Source organism: Rhipicephalus microplus, chromosome 9 (assembly GCF_043290135.1).
Source record: "Rhipicephalus microplus isolate Deutch F79 chromosome 9, USDA_Rmic, whole genome shotgun sequence".
NCBI lineage: Eukaryota > Metazoa > Arthropoda > Arachnida > Ixodida > Ixodidae > Rhipicephalus > Rhipicephalus microplus.
In genome coordinates this window covers 6,340,973-6,362,500 of record NC_134708.1, presented here as the reverse complement: position 1 = coordinate 6,362,500, position 21,528 = coordinate 6,340,973, and the positions used below count along the sequence as shown (strand labels likewise).

The following is a 21,528-nucleotide window of genomic DNA, read 5'->3' as shown; positions in this document are numbered from 1 at the left end:
TTTGCCATTGGCCTGGCCAACCTGGTGTCTCTGTGCGTCATCAGATCGCTGTCACGACCTTTTCTCCGTTACATCACATAAGCCGCAGTGCAGGACGTCGGAATTCTCGGTACTTGAAATCGCGGTCAAGTCGCCAACGTCGACGACCGAAAATCGCGCACTGCGTGCTTACACAACGCCCTAGGCAGTGCGAGTCGGCCACGGCAAACGTCGTTACTTGAACCTTTTACGTAACAGCTGCACGTCATGTTACACTACACTTTGATCTTAGCCAAAAGGCCAGTTGAAGCATTCAGACTTCCAAGACTTTCTGGCGTTACGTGCAGGCTCACATGTTGTGACAGCCCGCTAGGAGTGGCAAATCGGATGCGGTTGTGTCCGTGTTCGTCGCATCGCCCTCAGGTTTCCACCTTGATCGAAATGGCGAAGGGGCAACGAATCTCTGAGGCAATGTTTTATTTGGAGCAATACTATACTAATGTACCGGGCTATCGCGCAAAACTTGCTCACGCAATTACGCGCACATTCGTTCGTTCGCTTACGACACGCTTCAGGCATGCAGCAATGCGATTCGCACGAGGCCCAACCACGCTCTTGAAGGCAAAAGTTAAGCGCCCTTCAAGTTCTGTTTTTATATTTTGGACCAGCCACGCAGTCTCTTGTTCCTAATATTTCGTCGGCATTTCATTCTCTTTTTTTGTGTGTGTGTGTGAATAAAAGCAATTTCGAGCTCTTGCCGACGTCGAAAAGGGAGCGTGCCACGCACCGTGCTGCTGCGACGGTGGCAGCTGTGCCAGCTGGTAGGTAGAGGGCGCCAGCGGAGAGGCGCACGCTGCCGCCGCCGCCGCGGCTGCCTGGACGTAGCCGTAGCCCTGGGCGTAGTACGGGTAGCCCTGCGCTGCCCCGTAGCCGCCGTAGCCTGCAGAGTAGTCGAGCGCCGTCTGCGCCGCACTGGCGCCGCCGCCGGCCGCCTGGGCGGAGCCGCCGAACCCTCCGCCCGCGTAGCTGGAACCTGTCATGCGAAACAAAGGGGGGGGGGGGGGAAGGGGCTAAATTACGATTATTTGTGGCTGCACTTTCTTTACTCGATAGTTTTATTCAACATGTAAAGAATAATATATAAAAAACTTATCAGCACAACTACGCATACCTGTAACTTGCCCTTTGTGATGCTTCATAAGTGAATTATACCTAGGTGCAACCTACCGAATTAAAACAAAAGGACCCATTTAACAAATCAGATTTGTCAATACAATCTCGGAACAGAGGCATCGTGTTTACAAAAAAAATACACGGTAAAAAATATACAGGCGCTCTGCGGTGACGACCATACCTTACATAACCTGCTCGATCTTCACCTTTTCTCTAAAGTCACAAACACCGGGAACATCTTTTCTAGACTGTACTCGCTCGTCAAATAACAAAAGCTGCGCATCCATCCAGAGTAATCATCCGCGCAGCTTCTTGCCTGCAGCAGTAGAAGCACTAAGTGAGTGGTGTATTGTCGCGAGGCTGATAACGACGCTGAAAAGGCCACATTTCGATGGAGGCGAAGTGCTAGAGCCTCGTGTACTTGGGTTTAGCTGCACAGTTAAAGAGACACCAAGTAAAAGAGCGCTTTGTCTCGTATTTGCGAGTCGCTCGTTAACAACATCGAAATCGCCACACGAACTCTTGTGGCGAGAGAGAAAACGCGCACTATGAAAATGCGGGTGGCGACGCCACATTGACATTGTCGAAACGTGACGTCAAATATATTGACGGTGTCTGCTAGGGCCTATACAGTTCCTAATCAGCAAAAACGAAGCACATTGTCCTCGGAGGAGGTTTACAACCGAGTGTCAGTACAGTTCCTAATCAGCAAAAACGAAGCACATTGTCCTCGGAGGAGGTTTGCAACCGAGTGTCAGCAAACTTTATTGCGCCAACGTAGCCATCAAAATATCTTAAGGGCCCGTTTTTTTTTTTTTTGTTAGAAGAAACATTGGGGACAACAGACAGACAATCATGCAAAGGAAATTACAGGGGACGTTATCTGTAATAATTTCGATATAAATGCAGAAAAATTAATGAGCACCAAAAGATAGCTCGCCGTATAGGCAGCGACCGAACCTACGACCTTCGGATATCGCGTCAATGATAGAGCATTGGACGCGTTATACGAAGGGCGCGGAATGGGACCCTGCAAGCGGCAAGTCACCTTTCCGTCCACTCTCCTTTCATTCCCTGTTTATATTACAGTTACTATACTGACTACGTGCCCTGTACTTTTCTTGGCGTCACTGTCTGTTAATTCTCAATTATGCAGCCGGAGTACGGTAAATATACTTTGAAATCTATGACGTCACGCATAGAGATTTCGGCGAGAAATTTGAAAACGATACTCTCACGTTTATTTTTTGCTCTATTCCAAACTAATGATAGTTAAGGTAATGACAATAAAGTTGTCAGGGAACAATTTATCCATCTAAATCAATTCAGAGTTTCCCTTTAGTGTGCCTTTAAGCATCCCAGGCGGTCCAGATTTCCGGAGCCCTCCACACGGTGTCCTTAATGGCTTTATCGCGGCTATGGAACGTGAAACACCAACAATTTTTATTAGGTTTCGCTACACAATTTTAGCAAAGCACGAATTGGGATGCACAATCCCACATGACAGATTATTGTATTCTTGTTTCCGACCTTATTACTACAGATTTGCAGCGAAATCCGGCATCCGAAAAAAATCGCAGCATATCCACGGAGTGAATGATGATGAGTGGGGCGAAGCGTCCGCTTGTTCGTTCTTGCTTTCGTCCATCTATCCGTCAGCGCGTGCGTCCGTCTATCCTTGTGATGTGTGGTGCGCGTTCAAAGTGCGCGCCTTCGAAAAGTGCGCGTCACGGAAAAAAAAAAAAACAAAAGGAGAAATACCAGAGTGCACGTGCGGTGCTGCTTAAACAAGAATGACGACGTTAAAGAGCGTCAAGCACGAGGATGCGTGGCAGGACGTGAAGTAAACAAAAGGTAAAACATCCAATGGGCAGCGAACACGGAGATTTCAAGGCCCAATGGCTTGACACCACGAAACAGCAGTATCTCCAATGAGAACGAGACAAGTGGGCCAGAGCTGAAGCAGGAGCCTGAGCAGACCAGAGCTAGTAGTTCGAGGTGAACGAGGCAAGAGGAAGGTCACAGCTGGGAGCTGAAGACAGGCAGTCGGGTGGCAGACCTGAGCCTTCTGGACTTCACCCGGTCTGGACCTCCGGACAACGCCTTCCAAGGACGGCGAGCTGCCTCAACGGTCGAGACCAAGGCCTGCAGATTCCGGTGCGGGTGCAGCAACGGCAGTTCGGGTCACGGGCCTGAGCCTTGCAACCAGCCACCTCATCGGGCGAATCTGGGCCGCCACAGGCATCACCGAGCGAGTCCCGTTCCATCGTCGCCGCCAGCGAGCATCGGTACACGCCGTCGCCACCATTACAGCAGCAACGTTTTGGTGAGATCGAACTTGCTCTCTTCCCTGCACCGCCGAATCACCGCGTCAGAACTGCATCATGTAGCTGTGACTTTCCGTCGGCAGTTTCGGGACTTTAGATGTTTGTTTTCCTTCTAAAACCCGCTTTTAGCCAGCTACTCATTTCTTGTAATTTGTGTTTGAGTTTTGCTTCAGTTCTGCAGTAAATGTTTAGGTGTTGTTTGTTAAGCAAACGGCTTTGTCCTTATTAGAAAAACTCTCCGGGGCTCAACCAGGAGAAAAACAAATCAGCAACAAGAACCCTGCATCACAAATTGGCGTCCGCGACAGGACAAAGTCGTTTGTTTTTCCAGTAGATTTTTTGACGCGGTTAACACGATGACGAACACGTGGGAGTTAATTGAGTTGGCGGATAAAATGGGACTGACGGGAGCGGAGTTTAGAGTATGGTACGAGGAGCGGATGGAGAGGGAGCGTGAGCAACGGGTTGCAGAACGAAAGGCGGCGAAGGAAAAGCTTGAATTGGTGCTTAGAGCTAAGAAGGAGGAGCTAGAGCGCGTAACGCGTGAAAATAAAGTGTTGCTAGAGCGTCAGACACGCATACTGAAGCAGCAGCTCCAATTAGAGAGGGTGGACTTCGAGCGGCGACTCGAGCTTGCGATGGCGAAAAGGGGGCAGCTGGCGATGCAGAAGGTCGAGCAAGCGGTGAATGTTTGCTCCGATAGCAGCGTTTGCTGGAGGGAAGTCGATTCCTGCAAGGTTGGCCTCGAGCCTCGCGACAGCCTTACTTCGGAGCGAGAAGCTCAGATAGAGGAAGGCAGAGAGGTGGACAGCCAAGAAGGCAGGAGTCATGAGGAGTTTGTTGAAGCGACGGAAAGCTCCTCTGGCTGGGAACATATTACTTCCGTTAGCTGCTTGGGGACCTCTGAGAGGCCAAGCACCTATGAAGAAGAGCGCCTGGATATGGGCGACCTAGAAGCTGTGGAAAATGTTGTGGAGCAAAGCTTCGATAGCAGGGAACAAAGACGCTCCATTCAGAATGAGGTGTGTATCAGAACGTCGCAGAGGCCGAGCACATTTCGGGAAGGGGTAGGGCTACCTCTCAATAGCTCCATGGAAGGAGCGCTAGAACGTCATTGGGAAGATGGCAGCGAATGCCATGAAGGCTCTGATATAGTGGCCACTGATTGTTTTGTACCGACAGAGGTAGCAGCAGGCACCACGTCAATGGTCCTAGACCATACGTATATCTCACTCAGAGAGAGAGGGGATTCTAGTTCACAGGATAGCGTAACTGCTATTTGTCCGAGAAAACACGATGGGAGTGCTGAAGCACTCTTCAAAATAAACAGTATCGAATCGGAGGTGGGCTCGATGGTAGGTATGGAGAATGCCAGACAGGGTCTTGAACCTGAGAACGTGATTGGTTTTGAACCTATAATTAAGTCCACTCAAGATGAGCTGTATAATGACCGAGCACAACGGCATCCCTTCTCAAGAATCCAGGAACCTCACACGCTTGTCGGAGCGTTTGGGCTTGCTGAGGGCACCCCGAGCTTGTGTTCATTAGATGGTGAACTAAAAGAAAGCATTTGTGTGAGAGATTGTGGCATTTGGACATTCGTGTCTCAGTGCGTTTCGTGTCGACGCCGACGGCTCGAGACCGCGCCCTGTTCCTCTGTGACCGGTAAGCGTTCATGTGGCCGGCGGGGGCGCAGACACGCGTTTCAGCGAAAGTGCATAAAAGCATGTTTGCCACAGTTACTTTCGAAACGTGCGAGAAGGGCAGTGCGTCTGGTTTGGGACGCGATAACCTGAGTGTAGGGTTAGAAAACCGGTAGCTCTTTCTGGACTTCGACTTTTAGATGCGGACACAAGTAACTTTGTCCATAGTCGATTTTGTAGTAAAAAGGTTTATTCCGGGTTTCAGAACTTTTAAATGCAATTGGGTGAATCTAAAGTTTAAGTGTGGACATTTGGACGATGTAGCGAACTGTAGCCCGGTGATGTGTTGAACTGCGTGGTGCAAATATGTGGTTTAATTGTGACGTAGTGCAGAACGCGCACTCATCGGCAGTTTTTTTTTTCTAAAAAAAAAAAACTTGAATAAAAGGGGGGCGTATGTGATGTGTGGTGCGCGTTCAAAGTGCGCGCCTTCGAAAAGTGCGCGTCACGGAAAAAAAAAAAAACAAAAGGAGAAATACCAGAGTGCACGTGCGGTGCTGCTTAAACAAGAATGACGACGTTAAAGAGCGTCAAGCACGAGGATGCGTGGCAGGACGTGAAGTAAACAAAAGGTAAAACATCCAATGGGCAGCGAACACGGAGATTTCAAGGCCCAATGGCTTGACACCACGAAACAGCAGTATCTCCAATGAGAACGAGACAAGTGGGCCAGAGCTGAAGCAGGAGCCTGGGGGGACGAGAGCAAGGGGAATTGGAGGCAGGCAGTGCAAGCGGAAGATCGTCACCGGACCGGGCGCTGAAGATGGGCCGTTGGGTTCCGGACCCGAGCCTACAGGACTTCCACCGGCCGGGGCCTCCTGCTGTCGGGTTCCCGCTCCAAAGGACCGTGGCCATCCGGTCCTGAACTCCTTTCCAGGGCCTGCGGACTTTGGTTCCGGCAGGCGAGCTACAGCCGTCGGGCTCCGGGCCCGAGCTGTGCGCCCAGCTGCTTGACTAGGTCGACCCTAGTTCCCGGACGCGTCGCCACCAGCCTGCGTTCTCCCGTCTCCGACGTGTCCACGCTCCTCAAGCCGAAACCATCACGATTTGGTAGGGCTTTTCGACGTGTCGCCAGCAGCCAGCGTTCCCTCGTCCTCGTCCAGCCCACGCACTGACGCAGGAGTCACGGCGTTCCGGTTTCTCATCACCGCCGAAAACCAACTTGTGGGTGAGACTGCACCGATACTCTTGCGCTACTCCCATCACTCAGCCTCTTTCGAACGTTAGGTTTAGTTACTGACTTTGAACGTTCTTGTTGGGTGTTTACAGATGTGTTTCGTCATGTCCAGTCAACTGTTTATTAAGTGTTTTGTTTGGTGAGGAATCTTTGCCTTTTTACTTTTCAATTAAACTTTTTGTGTGTTTCTTGGAAACCGAACGGCTTTGTCCTTATTAACAAAACTCTCTGAGGCTCAGCCCGGGAGAAAAACAAATCAGCAACAAGAACCCTGCATCACAATCCTTGCATCCGTGCGACAAACCGACAAGAGAGACGACGGACAGACGCGGCCAGCGGATGATTCACGGTTTGCCCACAAAACCCTCCGAAGCTTCGCCCCACTCATCACATTCACTCCGTGTATATGCTGTGAGGTGGTTAGCGCATGCATGCATACATACACGTGACGACCGACTCACGCCAGAAGGAGCTTTGCCCCTAATAATAATGATTGTTGAGGTTTCACGTGTTCAGACAACGGTAAGATTGTGCGGGACGCCATAGTGGTCTACAGTGCTAAATAATTTCAACCACTTGCGGTTCTTTAATGCGCACCTAAATGTATAAATACACGGGCCTGTACCACGTCGCAGCGATCGAAAAGTGACCACCACGACCAGCATCGAACCCGCGCGAGTCCGCGGTCCAGCACTATAATTACACCAAGAACTCGTTATAACAAAGTTGCACCTTAAAAAGAAATATAGGCCTCTTATATCTGAACATTTGTTACAGAGGTATATATTCCTAGTACTGCATCTAATGGAAAACTATTTTTCATTTACTTCGTTATAACCAATATTTTGTTATATCAGGGTTCGGCTAAGTGAAGGAAAAAAAGTGGGAATTAAGGGATTGTTTTTCTTTGTTCGACACCATTGCGATTAAAATATCATAATTACGACAAACAACATCCACGATACTTTCCTAGGCATCACTGTCATTTCTCATGAATACTGCAACTACTGTTACGGCGGCACAAGTGGTGGAAGGCATTTAAGTAGGACGCAGCAGGTGTCGCCGTACCGTAGGCGTAGTGTCCCTGTGCCGCCTGGGCCGCGGGACTCTGGGTTCCGTTGGAGGTGGCGAATCCACCGGAGCCGTACAGGTAAGACTGGGCCAGGTTAGACTTGCCCTGGCCAGTCGTTGAGTTCGCTGAAGAGCCCTGTCGGGAACCTGCGGTACAAGACAAGTCACCCCGTGCGTCGTCCCACAGCTATTGCACACGGAATCGAATCTCGGCTTCGGTGGCTGCGTTTTCGATATAGGCGACAAGGCTGTAGGCCCATGTGCTCAGATTTGGGTGAACGTTAAAGAAACTCGGGTGGTCGAAATTTCCTGAGCCCTCTAATACGGCGTCTTTCATAAACATATCTGGTCGTTATGAGACGTTAAACCCCACATGTCAATCAATCAACAACTATTGCATGTGTGCTCTCCTCAACGCGAACTTTCGAAATTACGCAATACGAATATATTGCAGTGCACTAGGGAGAAGGGATGACAGGCCGGAAGTACCGAAAAAGGTAATGACGAGTGACCCACCGTACGAGGAGAGGACGTCCGAGCCGTACGCCTGGCCGGACTGGGTGCCGTATAGACTCGACGCCGGCATCGAGTAGGAACCACTGTTCAGCTGGCTGTACGCCTGCATGCTGTGGGTAAGAGAGGGGAGCATACGGGAGTCCATGGCAGCGCGTGGATTATTCACATGGTGCGCCATCACAGCATCTTAAACGTGATCAGGATTTGGGGACATTGACTTCGGCAGACATGCGCGCGTAGCGCCATCTCTTGCCGGCGACCATCGTGGCCTGTCGCAACTAAATGTGAAGTAGGCGAAAAAAAAATCGTATATGACGAAAAAAAAAAGCTATCATAAACAGCTCCCCGTTATATACAGCAGAGACTCAACTGACAATCATGATAAAGTTACAGTCTCGCATTACAGACCACGTGGCTTCCCAGAGTGTAAAATGTTATACAATGAGGCCCCATGAGCTTCTAATGTTATATGTTTATTGTCTTTAGAAGCCACACACTTTGTAGTGAGATTTCACCAAAATGTTTCAGTAAGACTGCTTATCAAAGCCACTTTTTAAAACCAGCTTTATAAATGTGAAGCATTTCTTTGCGCACTGCAAGCAATTTTGGCGCCTGCCTGCCTGCCTGTCTGTAGCCACATACGTTGCTCTCGTGATCACCCCCTTAACTTGGCGTGAACCTAAATTAGTACGGGATGGTAAGATGGTTTGGCAAATGTGAGGCGCTGATCACGACGCGAATAATGCCATAATCCCATCGCGTACGTCGTCGAACACTTCCCCCCAGACAATGGCACTTCCAGCGGGCGGCTATATGCCACTAGCATGGGGGTATGTGCCACCACGGCCTCCGAGATGGCGGGCGCGCGGGGGGCTTCTCTTCGGCCGTCCCAATCGCACGAAGAGAGCGTGTCTCTAAAGGTGGGCGTAGCTCGCTCTTTTCTGCGCACCGCGGCGTTCCTTTGTATATGGTCGAAAAGGCGGCCACGCTGTTGGCGAAGCTTACATGTGGCGAGGGAAAAAATGGTTTTGCGCTTTTGTACAACTTCGCGCTCATTTGGGATTGTCGAGCCAAGGTGCACGAGAGGCTTTATATTCTCTACTATATATTCTATACGAGAGGGCGTATATATTCTCAAATCAGCTTTTTTTTTTTTTTTGCTGTAGATTTGTGCCGTCCATATTAGAGCACTTATAATTGCGATGCCTCTGCAAGAGATCTGGAGCGCTGGAAACTTGCTGTACTTCGAAGTTTGCAGGCGGCACAATATATGGACGGCACTGGCGAAGAAAAAAAAAATGACAGCCCGATCAACAAGCGAAGTCACAAGAGTTCCGCGTTCTACGTTCAAGAATTACACTCAATTGAAATAATTGTTTTTTCTTTCTTTTCATGAAAAAAGCGCTGCTTCTCATTGTAACACCGTTCCGAGAATCCTGTCGAGTCGCATAAGCAGGATACAGGGACGAGGGAGCAGGCCATCGCCATGCGTCTAGACTATGTCTAGCCTGAACGTCGCCGGTTTTGTGACGACCACGGGCTGGTTACAGGCACGTTTTGGTCACTTATGATCACCCATTCACACTGTGAATTTCACTGTGTTTAGTGGATACGTTGAACAATGCAATAACAAACATCGAAATGTTTCGATTGTTCAAGAAATACGCAACACACGTTCAGAGCTTGATGTACCTGGTTTGAAACATTGCGGTGTTACATTGCAGTGACGATTTGCACTTTTTTCCTTTTTTCGTAGCCTACTTCGGCGAGTACTTAGTTTTCATTAGAAAGACGCCTTTATGCTACATGTCCAACCCTTTGATTTGGACGCAGTCGAGAGTATAGTAAATGAACACGACGCTGATATTGCCATTGTGCTACCAAAACATAATCAAAATTGAGATGACAGTAAATGAGACGATGACAACTCAGGCATTTTACATGTGAAAGACGTGGGTAGTGAATGTCGGTCGGCTAATTTAAGACTTATACAATATTCTGGCAAAATACTTCTCACGTACTTTATTTCAATGACAAGACCTAGGCATTCAGTTATCCACAGCATAACTGCGCTTCGGTTGACCACCTCATAAATACCCGTACGCGATATAATATAAAATAATGCGTCGGGATAGGAGAACAATACGATTCAACGACGATAATCTTGTATTTTTACTCGTACGCGAAAAGAAATCACAGCATATCTACGTAGTGAATGATGACGAGTGGGGCGAAGCATCCATACGTCCATCCGTGCTTCTGTCCGTACGTCCATTCGTACTTCCATCCGTCCGCGCGTCGTTCCGTGTGTTGGTCTGTGCGTCCATCCATGCCTCCGTTTGTGCGTCCATAGGTCCATCCGTCCATCCATGCATCCGTCCGTGCGTCTGTCTGTCTGTGCGTCCGTTCGTTCTTCCATATGTTTGTGTGTCCTTCCATCCGTCCGTCCGTGCATGCATGTATGCGTTCGATCGCGTTCGAGAATGCAGACAGCGCATGGGTAACCCCAACAAGACGCGAGCCAAGGAGGCCGAGCGCAAGCGCCCAGCGCTCTGCTTCGTTCATGCCCCACCAACGATCTGGCACGTACGGCAACGATCCAGAGACTGAGAGAGCCACTTGTTCCCCGCGCACTCAGGCAAAGCGTGCGCAGCAGCCAATCGGAGAGTAGCGGCAGAGTAACGCCAAATGTCGGTTACGCGTGCCCGGAGGTACTGCCGTTTACGCGTGACACGTGACAAGGTTAGACTAAGAGGAACTTCGCCGCTAAAAAATCATGCGCACGCTGGAATCCCGTGCGCTTTGCTGTATGCCACGGTCTCTGCCGCCACCGGAATCCCCACTCAATTCTCTTTCTCGCAGTAGCCAGGCTAGCGAGGCGATACTCGTCAATTTTGCTGGGGAGCACGGCGATTGGTACGGCCGAAGAGAAACACGCCACTCGCTCGCCATCTCAGAGGCCATGGTGCCACAGGGAATTGACAGTTGTTATCTATCAAAGAACGGCGAGAACACAGATGGGTAATTTTAACACGTGAGCGTTAACAAAAAGCAAACATCGGCAGCGTTGACGCGAAGAATGCAAATAGTAGTAAATGTCAGGTTCGCAGCATGAATCGAACTCTGCAGCACTCTGCGCGGCAATCAAATATTCTACCACAACGCCACACGAGGTCTTGTAACTACTTTTCAAGAAGACTCTAAAGTTCGTGAAACGTCAGTTGTGATTGCAGTCCTGGTTATCCTATCTTATAAACATTGCATATGTACTCCTACGATGCAGCCGTCATGTCGGGTTAACGTCCGTAGTAGTAATAGGTGCCATCCACAGAAGCTTATTTATGTGCCAAGAACTACAACCCGCGTGAGCACCAGCGCTTCGTATCAGCTTATCGCATCTGGTGTTGCTAATATTCATGTTTCCATTGACATCATTGCGCAAGTGCGAAAAACTGGTTATATAACCATCTGCGACTGTCCAACACATGTCAGCGTGTGCCACGTTTGTACATTTATTTAGCGTAATTTCATAACATGTTGCTCAATAAAAAAATTACAACACGGTCACCTTCCCTCCGCGTGCTTCGCATAACGTCGATTTCCAAGGTACGTCGGATCTACCGAATTTTTTTTTGGCATATATTTCTTGCACCTATTTCCCATTGAGTTACGAAAGGACACTGTTGCGGCTGACGAGAGAGAACGCCACATACAAATGCACCCAAATCCTGAAAATGCACGTAGCATCAAGCGCCTTGTGATCGCCAAAGATTTTTATAAATTCGTGGACAGGAATTGTGTAAGACGAGAAGTGGACTTGTATTCTTCCAGGTTAGAACTGATTTCCTTCGCTACAAGAAAATCCTTCGCGTGTTTTTGTTAAGGCTATAAAACTGGTTTAAAGGCGATTATTTCCTAGTTTGCTTTGAACCTGCGAATTACAATGAGGATCGCACAACTAAGCCACACTGTGTTACCTAATTTACCACGCTAGTTTACACCCCACAAAATTCGGTTTTAATTTTTGTAGTCACAGGTCACGGAATCGAATCCCGGCTGCGGCGGCTGCATCTCCGATGGAGGCGGAAATGTTGTAGGCCCATGTGCTCAGATTTGGGTGCACGTTAAAGAACCGCAGGTGGACAAAATTTCCGGAGCCCTCCACTACGGCGTCTCTCATATTCAAATGGTGGTTTTGGGACGTGAAATCCCCCATATCAATCATCAATTTTTCTAGTCTCGCGAACGCCGCAAAAGCAAAGTTAGGCGCTGCTTGCGTCGCCGTCGATATTTGCGTCATTTCTCGCCGCAGGCTTTTCGTCCGAGGTGACGTTCTCATGGCACATGTAAGGAAGTTCGCCTTAAATGGGCCATAACACCCAGTTTTCTAACATAATCGATCCTGTGCCGCTCACAAATAAACTGGCAAAATTTTAGCGCATTTCGTAGTTTATAAGTGAATATTTTGCAAACTGGCGAGCGGCCTGAAAGTCGGGCAACACTGACGAATTTTCAAGCAGCTACATGCTGGCATTCGATATTGTTCTGCCGTCATCAGAGTCGGAAATCGAGATACTTGAACTTCCTTCTCCATGGCGCTAAATCTGAATGAGTGGTCGGAGACAGCGGTACCGCTCCTTGCTCCACGTGAACTCACAGACGCCGTGGCAAAACGGCCGTCGCAGGTGGCCAGCGAGATTCACATCCGGCGACTTCTAGAGTCCTTATTGTACTGGTATTTACTTTTACGGCCCACTTTTCATATTATCAAAAATATAATATGCAGTCTCGTTCTAGTTCTCACTGAAAACTGAGTGATTGGCAATGAACAGGCCGACCTAGTTTCCCGTTCTGCCCATACTGAAAGCGATCAAATATGAATACCGCTCTCCAGAACTGACGCTGCACGGAAACTCCGCATGCTTGCTCGCAAGCGCACCACGTCGCAATGGAAGGAGTCACATTTCACCCATGTACGATTATGTACCTTAGACCCAACTCTCAGTCTTCGAATTCCTCCGGAGTTACGCCGACGAGGCACGACTATGCCGTGCAGATTATGGTTGGGCGTCGCATTTACCGATGCGTATACGCGTTCTGCAGAGGAATGTCTCACACTGCTGCATGCGACCATTGCGGCAGTGACGAAACAACTTGGCACATTCTGTGTGAATGCCCACAGTACTGCTCACAGAGGCAGTCACTCTGCAATTCACTATAGATGAACTGGACAACCAGACTCTTTCGGTAGAAAGAATCCTGCGCTACCGACAGGACTTTATGTCACAGAAGAAGGCTGTGAAGACGCTCCTGCACTTCTTGCGTTCAACCGGCCTATACAAACGACTGTGATCGGAACTCCCTGAATGTGTGCGCATGTGAATTTTTTCTACTTTATTTTATATCTTTCTATCTCTATCCTCTTTCTGACCCTTTTTCCCACCCCTGTACAGGGTAGCAAACCAGTTCTTCTAGGTTAACCTCCCTGTCTCTTTTATTTATTTCTCTCTCTCGCTCGCTGAAAACCCCAAATTGTTGGGTGACCGTGTCTAGGCACCTCTAATAAGCAAGTTCCTTTCCCGTGTATTTACCGCCAACCACGGCCACCAATAACTGACTGACCTGGTGTAGTAGGGCGCGTAGGCGGCGCAGTCCAGTGCAGCGGCGGGGCTGCTCTTGGAGGGAAGCGGGTCGGCGTCCGTCGGAGACACGGCGGCTCCCAGCCGTCCGCAGCTGAGCCTGTCGCCCAGGGAGCCGTCGGTCACGTACGGTGCGGTCACGGGACCCAGCGACGGGTCCGCGTAGTCCAGCGAGCCCTGCGTTGCGTGGGCACAGGCGGTGTCTAGGTTGTACGAAACTTCTAATCAGCGCACGTCCACATACAGAAAGGAACAGCGAGAAACTAAAAGGCGCAGAGAGTATCCAGGTTAACAGCATCCAGGTTGCGTGGCAAGGAGATGAGATAATAGCATAAAACATGACATGAAAAAAAAATAAGGTCTCTCTCCACACCGCAGTGTTTCGTTCAGTACATTAGTAAGATTTGTTGTTGGGCTATAGTTGGTGGTTTGCGTCGACTTCTACGGTGGTTTGCGTGAACTAATTTTCTTGTAACATGCACCAATTAGTTGGCGCTCTTTTATTTTGCCTATCCTTCCACGGTGGTTTGCGTCGACAAATTTTCTTGTATCGTTCAGTACACAAGCTTTTAATGTCCCACGTACACCAACACCGATAAAATGACTCCGTTTGAGTTAGACAATAGCTGGTATCAGGAAACGAGAATTATATATTATTACCAAGCAACAATACAAGAGCAAACGTTAGTATGTATCACAAGCTCACGCAATTTGATTTTCCTGTGTGTTTCCTATGCCTTGTGTAGTTCCACGTGGAACTTTTTCATGGCGCAACAACAAAAGGGACGGGATACAGGAGGATTTCTCAAGAATTATTGCAATCTAAAAAGATAGCACGAACACAACAAAGACACACTAGACAGGGACAGCGCTACCATGTTAGTTCCTGCTCTCTATCTGAGTTGCGCTAATTCTTGACAGCGTAATGCAACGACAAGCCGCCCCAATCACCTCCACACAGGCAAGAGCCTGACCAGATATTTTTTTTTTCTGCGTTGAGAGGGGAGAGGAGTGTTCAACTAAGCTTGAAGCGTGTCCGTGTGCGTGTTTCTATGTGCGCGCGTGTATATATACAAAAGTCATCCAGGAGTATATAACGGCTGTTTGGTTCCTCCAAAATTAATATCTTATAGTATAAAAGTTTCTATTGGAAGATTTAGTTTAGTACAATCCTGTAGTTCACTATTCTACATAATCACCGTGAACTACGGGGTACTTTTCGTACCGCTGCAGCAGTTCCCTTAGCTTGAGTTGGTCGGTAAGCATTTCTAGTACCCAACTGGCACACACTTTGTGTAGTCAAGGCTTTTCGTATGGAATAGCGCAAATTGTAGAGTGGTCAGCCAAACGAAATAGATCCGACAGACTACAAACTGTCAGTCGTCGATCTAGCCGCAATCCTAGGTCTATTTTTTGAAGTTTCACTAATCCTAATGCTGAGCCTGCCACTATAGTTTACTTGGTACAAATCATGCGGCCATTTCTTGAACATCTGCACTGTTTTCTGACTTTCTGACTTTTCCTTCATCACTGTTGGTACATAATGTAGGAACAACTAGCCATTAATTTGAGAAGCTGATGACCCTTTTGCCTGCGAAAATCGAATTGTGTTTAAAAAAAGTTGGTAACGATTGAGAGTACTAGGTACTCTACTATGGGAGTGCATAGAGCCGTTCAGAATACACAACATGCTCCTGGACATGTTAAAGAGCGTGATCTCATCGAATTACAGCCCGCCCTTCCCAACTGGTCCGAGCAACTATGCCATCAGACAGTTTCATCTCCACTACCTCCCAAGCAGACGACTACTAAGCCAGAACAATAACTTCAGCAACTTCCCGAAGAACGAACAGATGACCCTTTGCAAATAATTTCTTTTTATTCTGACGCATCAGCATTTATACATCAACAAATGGTCTTTTTTTTAATACCCCCCCCCACGCACACACACACACACACACAAACATCCACGCATATTCACAAAATGAATGCTGGTGATGGGGCGAAGCAGAGTGCAACAGATCATGAATCGCGGCCGTCTATTTCGTTCTGGTTGATTGATTAATTGATTGATTGATTGATTGATAGGTGGGGTTTAACGTCCCAAAACCACCATATGGTTATGAGAGACACCGTAGTGGAGGGCTCCGGAAATTTCGACCACATGGGGTTCTTTAACGTGCACCCAAATTTGAGCACACGGGCCTACAACATTTCCGCCTCCATCGGAAAATTCAGCCGCCAAAGCCGGGATTCGATCCCGCGACCTGCGTGTCAGCAGCCGAGTACCTTAGCTACTATAGGCCACCGCGGCGGGGCTATTTCGTTCTGGTCAACATCCCTTTATTTTGTTTTGTTCAACTTATTGTTCTGTTATATGCTATGATTGATGGGTGACTAAATGTAACTGTTTTTAGGGTGTTGCGCGGCCTTCTATTTCGGTTGACCGTTATATTTTGTTTTGTTTGTTAGTTTTTTTACTTTTTTGTTAACCGTCACAGATGTTTCCGAACTTGGGCTACCTACAAGCATGCACGCCACCAGACGAGGCACAAGGCTCGGTCATAAGGCACTTCGCCTCTAAAACGGCGAAATTTCCGAGAGAGAGAGGAAAGCAACTTGCCCCTCAAACACCCCTCCATGGCTATAGACAGTATAGAGCGACGCAGAAGGAGACGCAGCACAGACCTGGTGCAGTTTCGCGAGGGCCTCCTGGTTCTGGGCGCTGCAGAGGTTCCAGGCAGCGGTCGGGTACGGCTCGGCCAGCTGCTGCGCGGGCGGCGGCTGCTGGGGCGGAAGGGAGCCTAGGCCGTTCACCACTCCGCCTAGAGCGTCGTCGGCTCCCACCGGCGAGTCCGGACCCGAGTTGTCCGATCCGGCACTCGAGCCGTTCTCGGCTGGGCTGCTCTGGCTGTCTTGGCTGCAGTAAAGGCGCTGGTATAACACATCACCTGCAAAGCGTCTTGGAACTCGCGTTCCGTAATCGCTGTGACAGCGGACAATGATGCCAAGGAACGTATAGGGGACGGCAGTTAAGATGTACCTAAATGCGGAGAAAGTAAAGAGGACGAAACGACAACTTGCCAAACGATAACGAAATGAAGTTACGGAGGAGCAATTCTCATTCACGATCATTTGCATCTATGTGTGCCCCACGTGCTATTCCCCTTTACAGTCTCTGTAAACACGACTGTCTATAATCATCGGCAAAAAACATGTTGTACAAAGTTTTCGATACACCAGTCTGTTTTTTTTTTTTTTAGGGGCGAAGCTCCTTAGGGCGTGGGCCGTGCGTCCCCTGTAGCCTGTATGTAGCCACCTCTAGTTTAGTTCTTGCAGTGTTCACTAGATGGCGGTACCGTCCCTTGTATGTAGCCACCTCTAGTTTAGTTCTTGCAGTGTTCACTAGATGGCGGTACCGTCTCCTGTATGTAGCCACCTCTCGTTTAGTTCTTGTAGTGTTTACTAGATGGTGGTGCTTGTAGCTGATGATGAAAAGATGCAAGATGTTATAAACTAGAAAGCGGTACTTGTAGTTGATGAAAGACGCGAGATCTTATAAAATAGGAATGATGTCACATATGGCGCGTGTCATTGGTTGAAGGCAATCGTTCGATTTAGTGCGTCGACGTACGCTAGGGGGAGCGATGTAATAAAATCGAGCGGGCAAAATGTACAGAGGATTCATGGTTTACCAGGTTTACCTCCGGAGCTTCGCCCACTCATCATCATTCACTTCGTGGATATGGCGGAATTTTTTTATTCTTAAAGAGATGCGGTGGAGATCTGTAACCGTTGGTGCTATGTGTAGCATATGTATCATACCCTTTACACACAAAAAAAAAGCTCAGGCGATTATGCGGTTGCTCGCAGACGCAACGTGTACGCAATCGCATACTAATTTTGGTTGCGTTGAAGTTGCACCATAACCATGTGCTAAACAGATGCCGCAAGAAGCTTCATTGTATGCACCAAGGAGGCGCGATGCGGTAATGTTAAGAGTGTTAGAGGGAAGGCAAGTGCACGGCCAAGTTTATTATAGGATGCCTTGACACCACGTTCGTCATCTGATGAAGCGTCGCTCTTTCTAAACGGATGCGCTTTCTCACTAAAGACTTCGTTCTGACATCCATTGCACTCGCATTATAACTCTTCGTACTCTCAAATTCGCAGACAGTAAGGTTTGTATTAATAATAATAATAATAATAATAATATCAAGAATTGTGGTTTTATGTGCAACATGCCCGAATGCGTACCGAGGTACGCCACAGTGACGGCCTCTGGATTGATGTTGACCCCGTGCAGTTCCTTAACGTGTCCTTAACGTGTGCCTCAATCAAGGTAGCCGGGTGTTATTGCAGCGAGATGCAGTCACTGCGCGTCCTAACCTGCGAGAAACCCACAAAATCCAGCGAGCATTCGCCTAAGATGACTCGAAGGCAATCGACGGACGAATACATTTGTATTAAACGTATACGGCAAGGCTTAACGCGACGTGCGCTTTGGTCTCCCACGAGAGAACGTGAAGACTTGCCTCAGCGCCGCCTCACAGGCTTGCGAAAGGCATCATCTCGTTCTTTTTCTTCTCTATCGACACTCCCATCTTCTCATGCGCGGAAATACTCAATAATGTGGGCGCCACCACGGCACTTGGCTGCTGACCCGCAGGTCGCGGGATCGAATCCCGGCTGCGGCGGCTGCATTTCCGATGGAGGCGGAAATGTTGTAGGCCCGTGTGCTCAGATTTGGGTGCACGTTAAGGAACCCCTGGTGGTCGAAATTCCCGAGCCCTCTACTACGGCGTCTCTCATATTCATATTGTGGTTTTGGGACGTTAAACCCCACATATATCAATTAATCAATCAATAATGTGGGCAAGGGAACGACCGCTGCCATAGATCGATTGGAAGAACATCAGACGCGTTATCGAAAGGTTGCAGGTTCCGTCCGTACCAGCCGCAAGTTGTATTTTGGTACACTTCAATTTCTTCCCATTTATATCGTTACGAAGTACTACAATACGGTTAAAGGACTACAAATAACTTCCCCTACACTTTTTTTGGGGGCTTCACTGTCCATTAGTTTTCGTGAAAGTTGTGTCTAATAAGATGGACGGTAACAAAAACGCACACGGGACGATTTTCGTTTGTTCTTAGTATGCGGTGTCGCAAGGCGCGGCTACTTGTGTCAGGGCTCCGGTCGACAGATGGTCGCGGCTCGCGCCCGAGGGAGGGCCTCACGTGCGATGCGTCAACGCGACTCCATCGCAAAGCTCGACGTGTTTGCTTTGGAGATCGCCCGGGTGTCTTCGGAAGCCGCCCGCTGCGACCGCTAATCAAGCCTTCCTCATCCCCCCCAAATGCCCTCGTTCTCTTTTGCGTTACCTCCGCAACTCCGCGCCGTATTTTCGCGCCCTCCCCAACACCGGTGGAGGCTTATCTTCGCTAACGCGGAACCCAACCGTACGGGACTCCTCTGATGCGGCGACAATTTATCACCGGCTTTAGACCGAGGCTGCTTATATATAATCGCTGAGCGCTTAGCAGTGCGAGAGCCTTGAAGTGGGGGAAACCGACAGGAACCTACTTAGAGTATATTTTTTTATTTATTTATTTTTAGGGACGAATGAAATGTGTCGCCAGCCTGAATCCTTGCGTTCGCAATTTACCGCGACGGACGGATAACCTGTTTTTGCTTAAAGCTGGGAGTCAAGACAAAAGTAGGATAAGTAAATAAGTATTACGAGAAACAGTAACAAAAACAAAGCCAAACGGGCTATTTTTGTTCCCAAAAATAGGCCGGTCAGCCAAGGAGAGAAAATAAAAAGCTAACTGGAAAGAATTACCGCAAAATGAATGTGAACTGCAAAAACCAAAACTATACCTCGAGTGTCGTCGAGCTGGCAGCGATAGCAGCGACCTCTATGTGTTCAGCAGTGACTATCACACCAAATTCTACCTTTTTACATTTTTACAATACTTTTGAAAACGGAAGGATTTTCGGCAATGCTTACTCCGTACTTGAGGTCCCCTTCCACAACTGTTTGGGCTAGCCAATATACCGGCCCACAGCTGAAGAATGTTGCGTCAGCATTTCAATTTTCGTTTTTGTCTATGATAACTTCATTATTTCTAGTGAAACGGTCCCTAAATGACAGATCAATGAGTGAAGCAACGTCTTCGGCGGCCTCTATCAGTGTGCACGTGAAAGAAAAGAAAAAGATAGCGCGACAAAAGTGCAGGCATGTCATGTTTCGGTATGCTAGACAACAAAAGATCTTGAAAGTGTGACGACTATAACTGGATGATTTTCTCCGGGCTTGTGTTCACAGAAAGATTAAAGTAGCTTCGCACTAAGGGTGACAAGCCTGAATAAACTGCGAAGCTGGGTAGCTTTTTCTTTGTTTCTCTTCGTTTTTTTTATTCTTTTCTTTTTTTTATTCTTGTTCCCCTTTTCCATTTTTCTTTCTGCCTTCCTTTTTTCTCCTTATTCTAGTTTATGTTTCCCTCTTTATATATTTCTTTCATGCTATTGCTCTTCTTATTTTCCGCCCTTTTATTTTTTGCCTTGATCTCTCTGTCTATTTCGCGCTTGCTCCTTTTTTTCTTTCTATTTTATACTTGGCCTGCATTACACCAAATGTTCTAGTGCTTTATTAGTGTTTCTTTAGTTGATGATGATAAGTGATCGTATTCAAGGCACTCGAAGAACAGGAGCAAGAAGGCTTCTCCTATAGGCACGAGCGCGTGCTCAATGTGCTACGCATGGAGCGTTACGCCAATCGACGACGACGGCACACTACAGCGCACGACAGCCTGGCCCCTAAAGTGCTCCGCATTTTAAACGTCATTTCACAGCAGTTCATACGCTGCAGTGTACAAAAGTGTTCGTGGACGTGGCCGGCAATATTCACAGATGCCTTGCTGGCCGCACATGAGAAACCAAGAAAATACGCTGTTGCAAGCTCTCAGAAAAATAAAATGTTGCGTGACGCAGCAAACAGTCATCTGCCCATCCATTTTGTTGAAGAGGTGGCGATTTGCTCTTAAACCGTTCTTTTTTCCCCCGCCATTGTTTTTAGGTCACACGCTCCTCTTCATAACTTGCAGCTAGAATGTAAGAGCACCTATACATTAATTTTCTGTTTAACTGAATGCGTGTTCAGGTGATATTGACACTGCTTGTGAAGCCTGCTACTTTTTTTTCGTTAACACAATGATACACAGAGAGCGGTTCAAAAGAGGGAGCAAGGAAGACAACAGTATAAAGAAAACATAAGCAAGCTCTAACAAACAGTTTCCATAATGTGTCACTAGCTTTAATTTTATCTGACTAAACATAAAATATCAACGTGTAACTTTCTCGCACCTAAAAAAGTACACTCTACAAAGCAATGTTCACATCACCCCGCTTTGAATAGAAGAAATTTTTTTTTATCAAAATGCAGCAGTGATTACCGAGTAAAAATATTTCCTAGCTGCTGCGCATCTAGGCCAGACTTTATGAGCCGAAACTCCACCTTAATGACAAACGAGTGATCGAAGTCACATTGATGCTCGAAGGCGTGAACTCGGAACGTGTTCGATTCATGTTTTGGATGGCTTGAGGACAGCGGCTCTGATGGATGGCTTACCTGGATTCCTGCAGCGCATGCTGTCCTCCGACGGCGAGGTCTGAATCACGGTCCTGTCGCCTGCGTTTAGCCTGTAAACAAAAGAAAAAAAATTCAAATTGAAATATTGGCAGCACAAACCAACCGGACGCATAAGTTTGTATGGATAGCTGGTATAAATTTAGTATGAATCTATACCAACTAGCCCGTTTTTCGACGCTGTTGCAAAAGAAAAAAAACAAAAACAAAAATGTAGGCACACTGCATTCACTATAGCGTTTTCTAATTGACACTGCTCCTCCATCATGATCCTTTGTTGTTAATGAACAT

The 21,528-nt window shown here is 47.9% G+C and overlaps 1 protein-coding gene across 2 annotated transcripts in view; it reads right to left on the bottom strand.

Annotated features, from left to right (window-relative positions):
- Positions 1 to 21,528, bottom strand: part of eya (eya transcriptional coactivator and phosphatase 2) — a 130,357-nt gene that overhangs the window by 73,131 nt on the left and 35,698 nt on the right. For both annotated transcript variants that reach the window (XM_075873030.1, XM_037415363.2), the window contains exons 2-7: positions 21,220 to 21,290; positions 16,274 to 16,505; positions 13,569 to 13,762; positions 7,947 to 8,056; positions 7,428 to 7,577; positions 767 to 1,012 (exon numbers count right to left, since the gene is read on the bottom strand). In XM_075873030.1, coding sequence (XP_075729145.1) covers positions 767 to 1,012; positions 7,428 to 7,577; positions 7,947 to 8,056; positions 13,569 to 13,762; positions 16,274 to 16,505; positions 21,220 to 21,290 — 1,003 coding nt within the window. The remainder of the gene's footprint in view (positions 1 to 766; positions 1,013 to 7,427; positions 7,578 to 7,946; positions 8,057 to 13,568; positions 13,763 to 16,273; positions 16,506 to 21,219; positions 21,291 to 21,528) is intronic.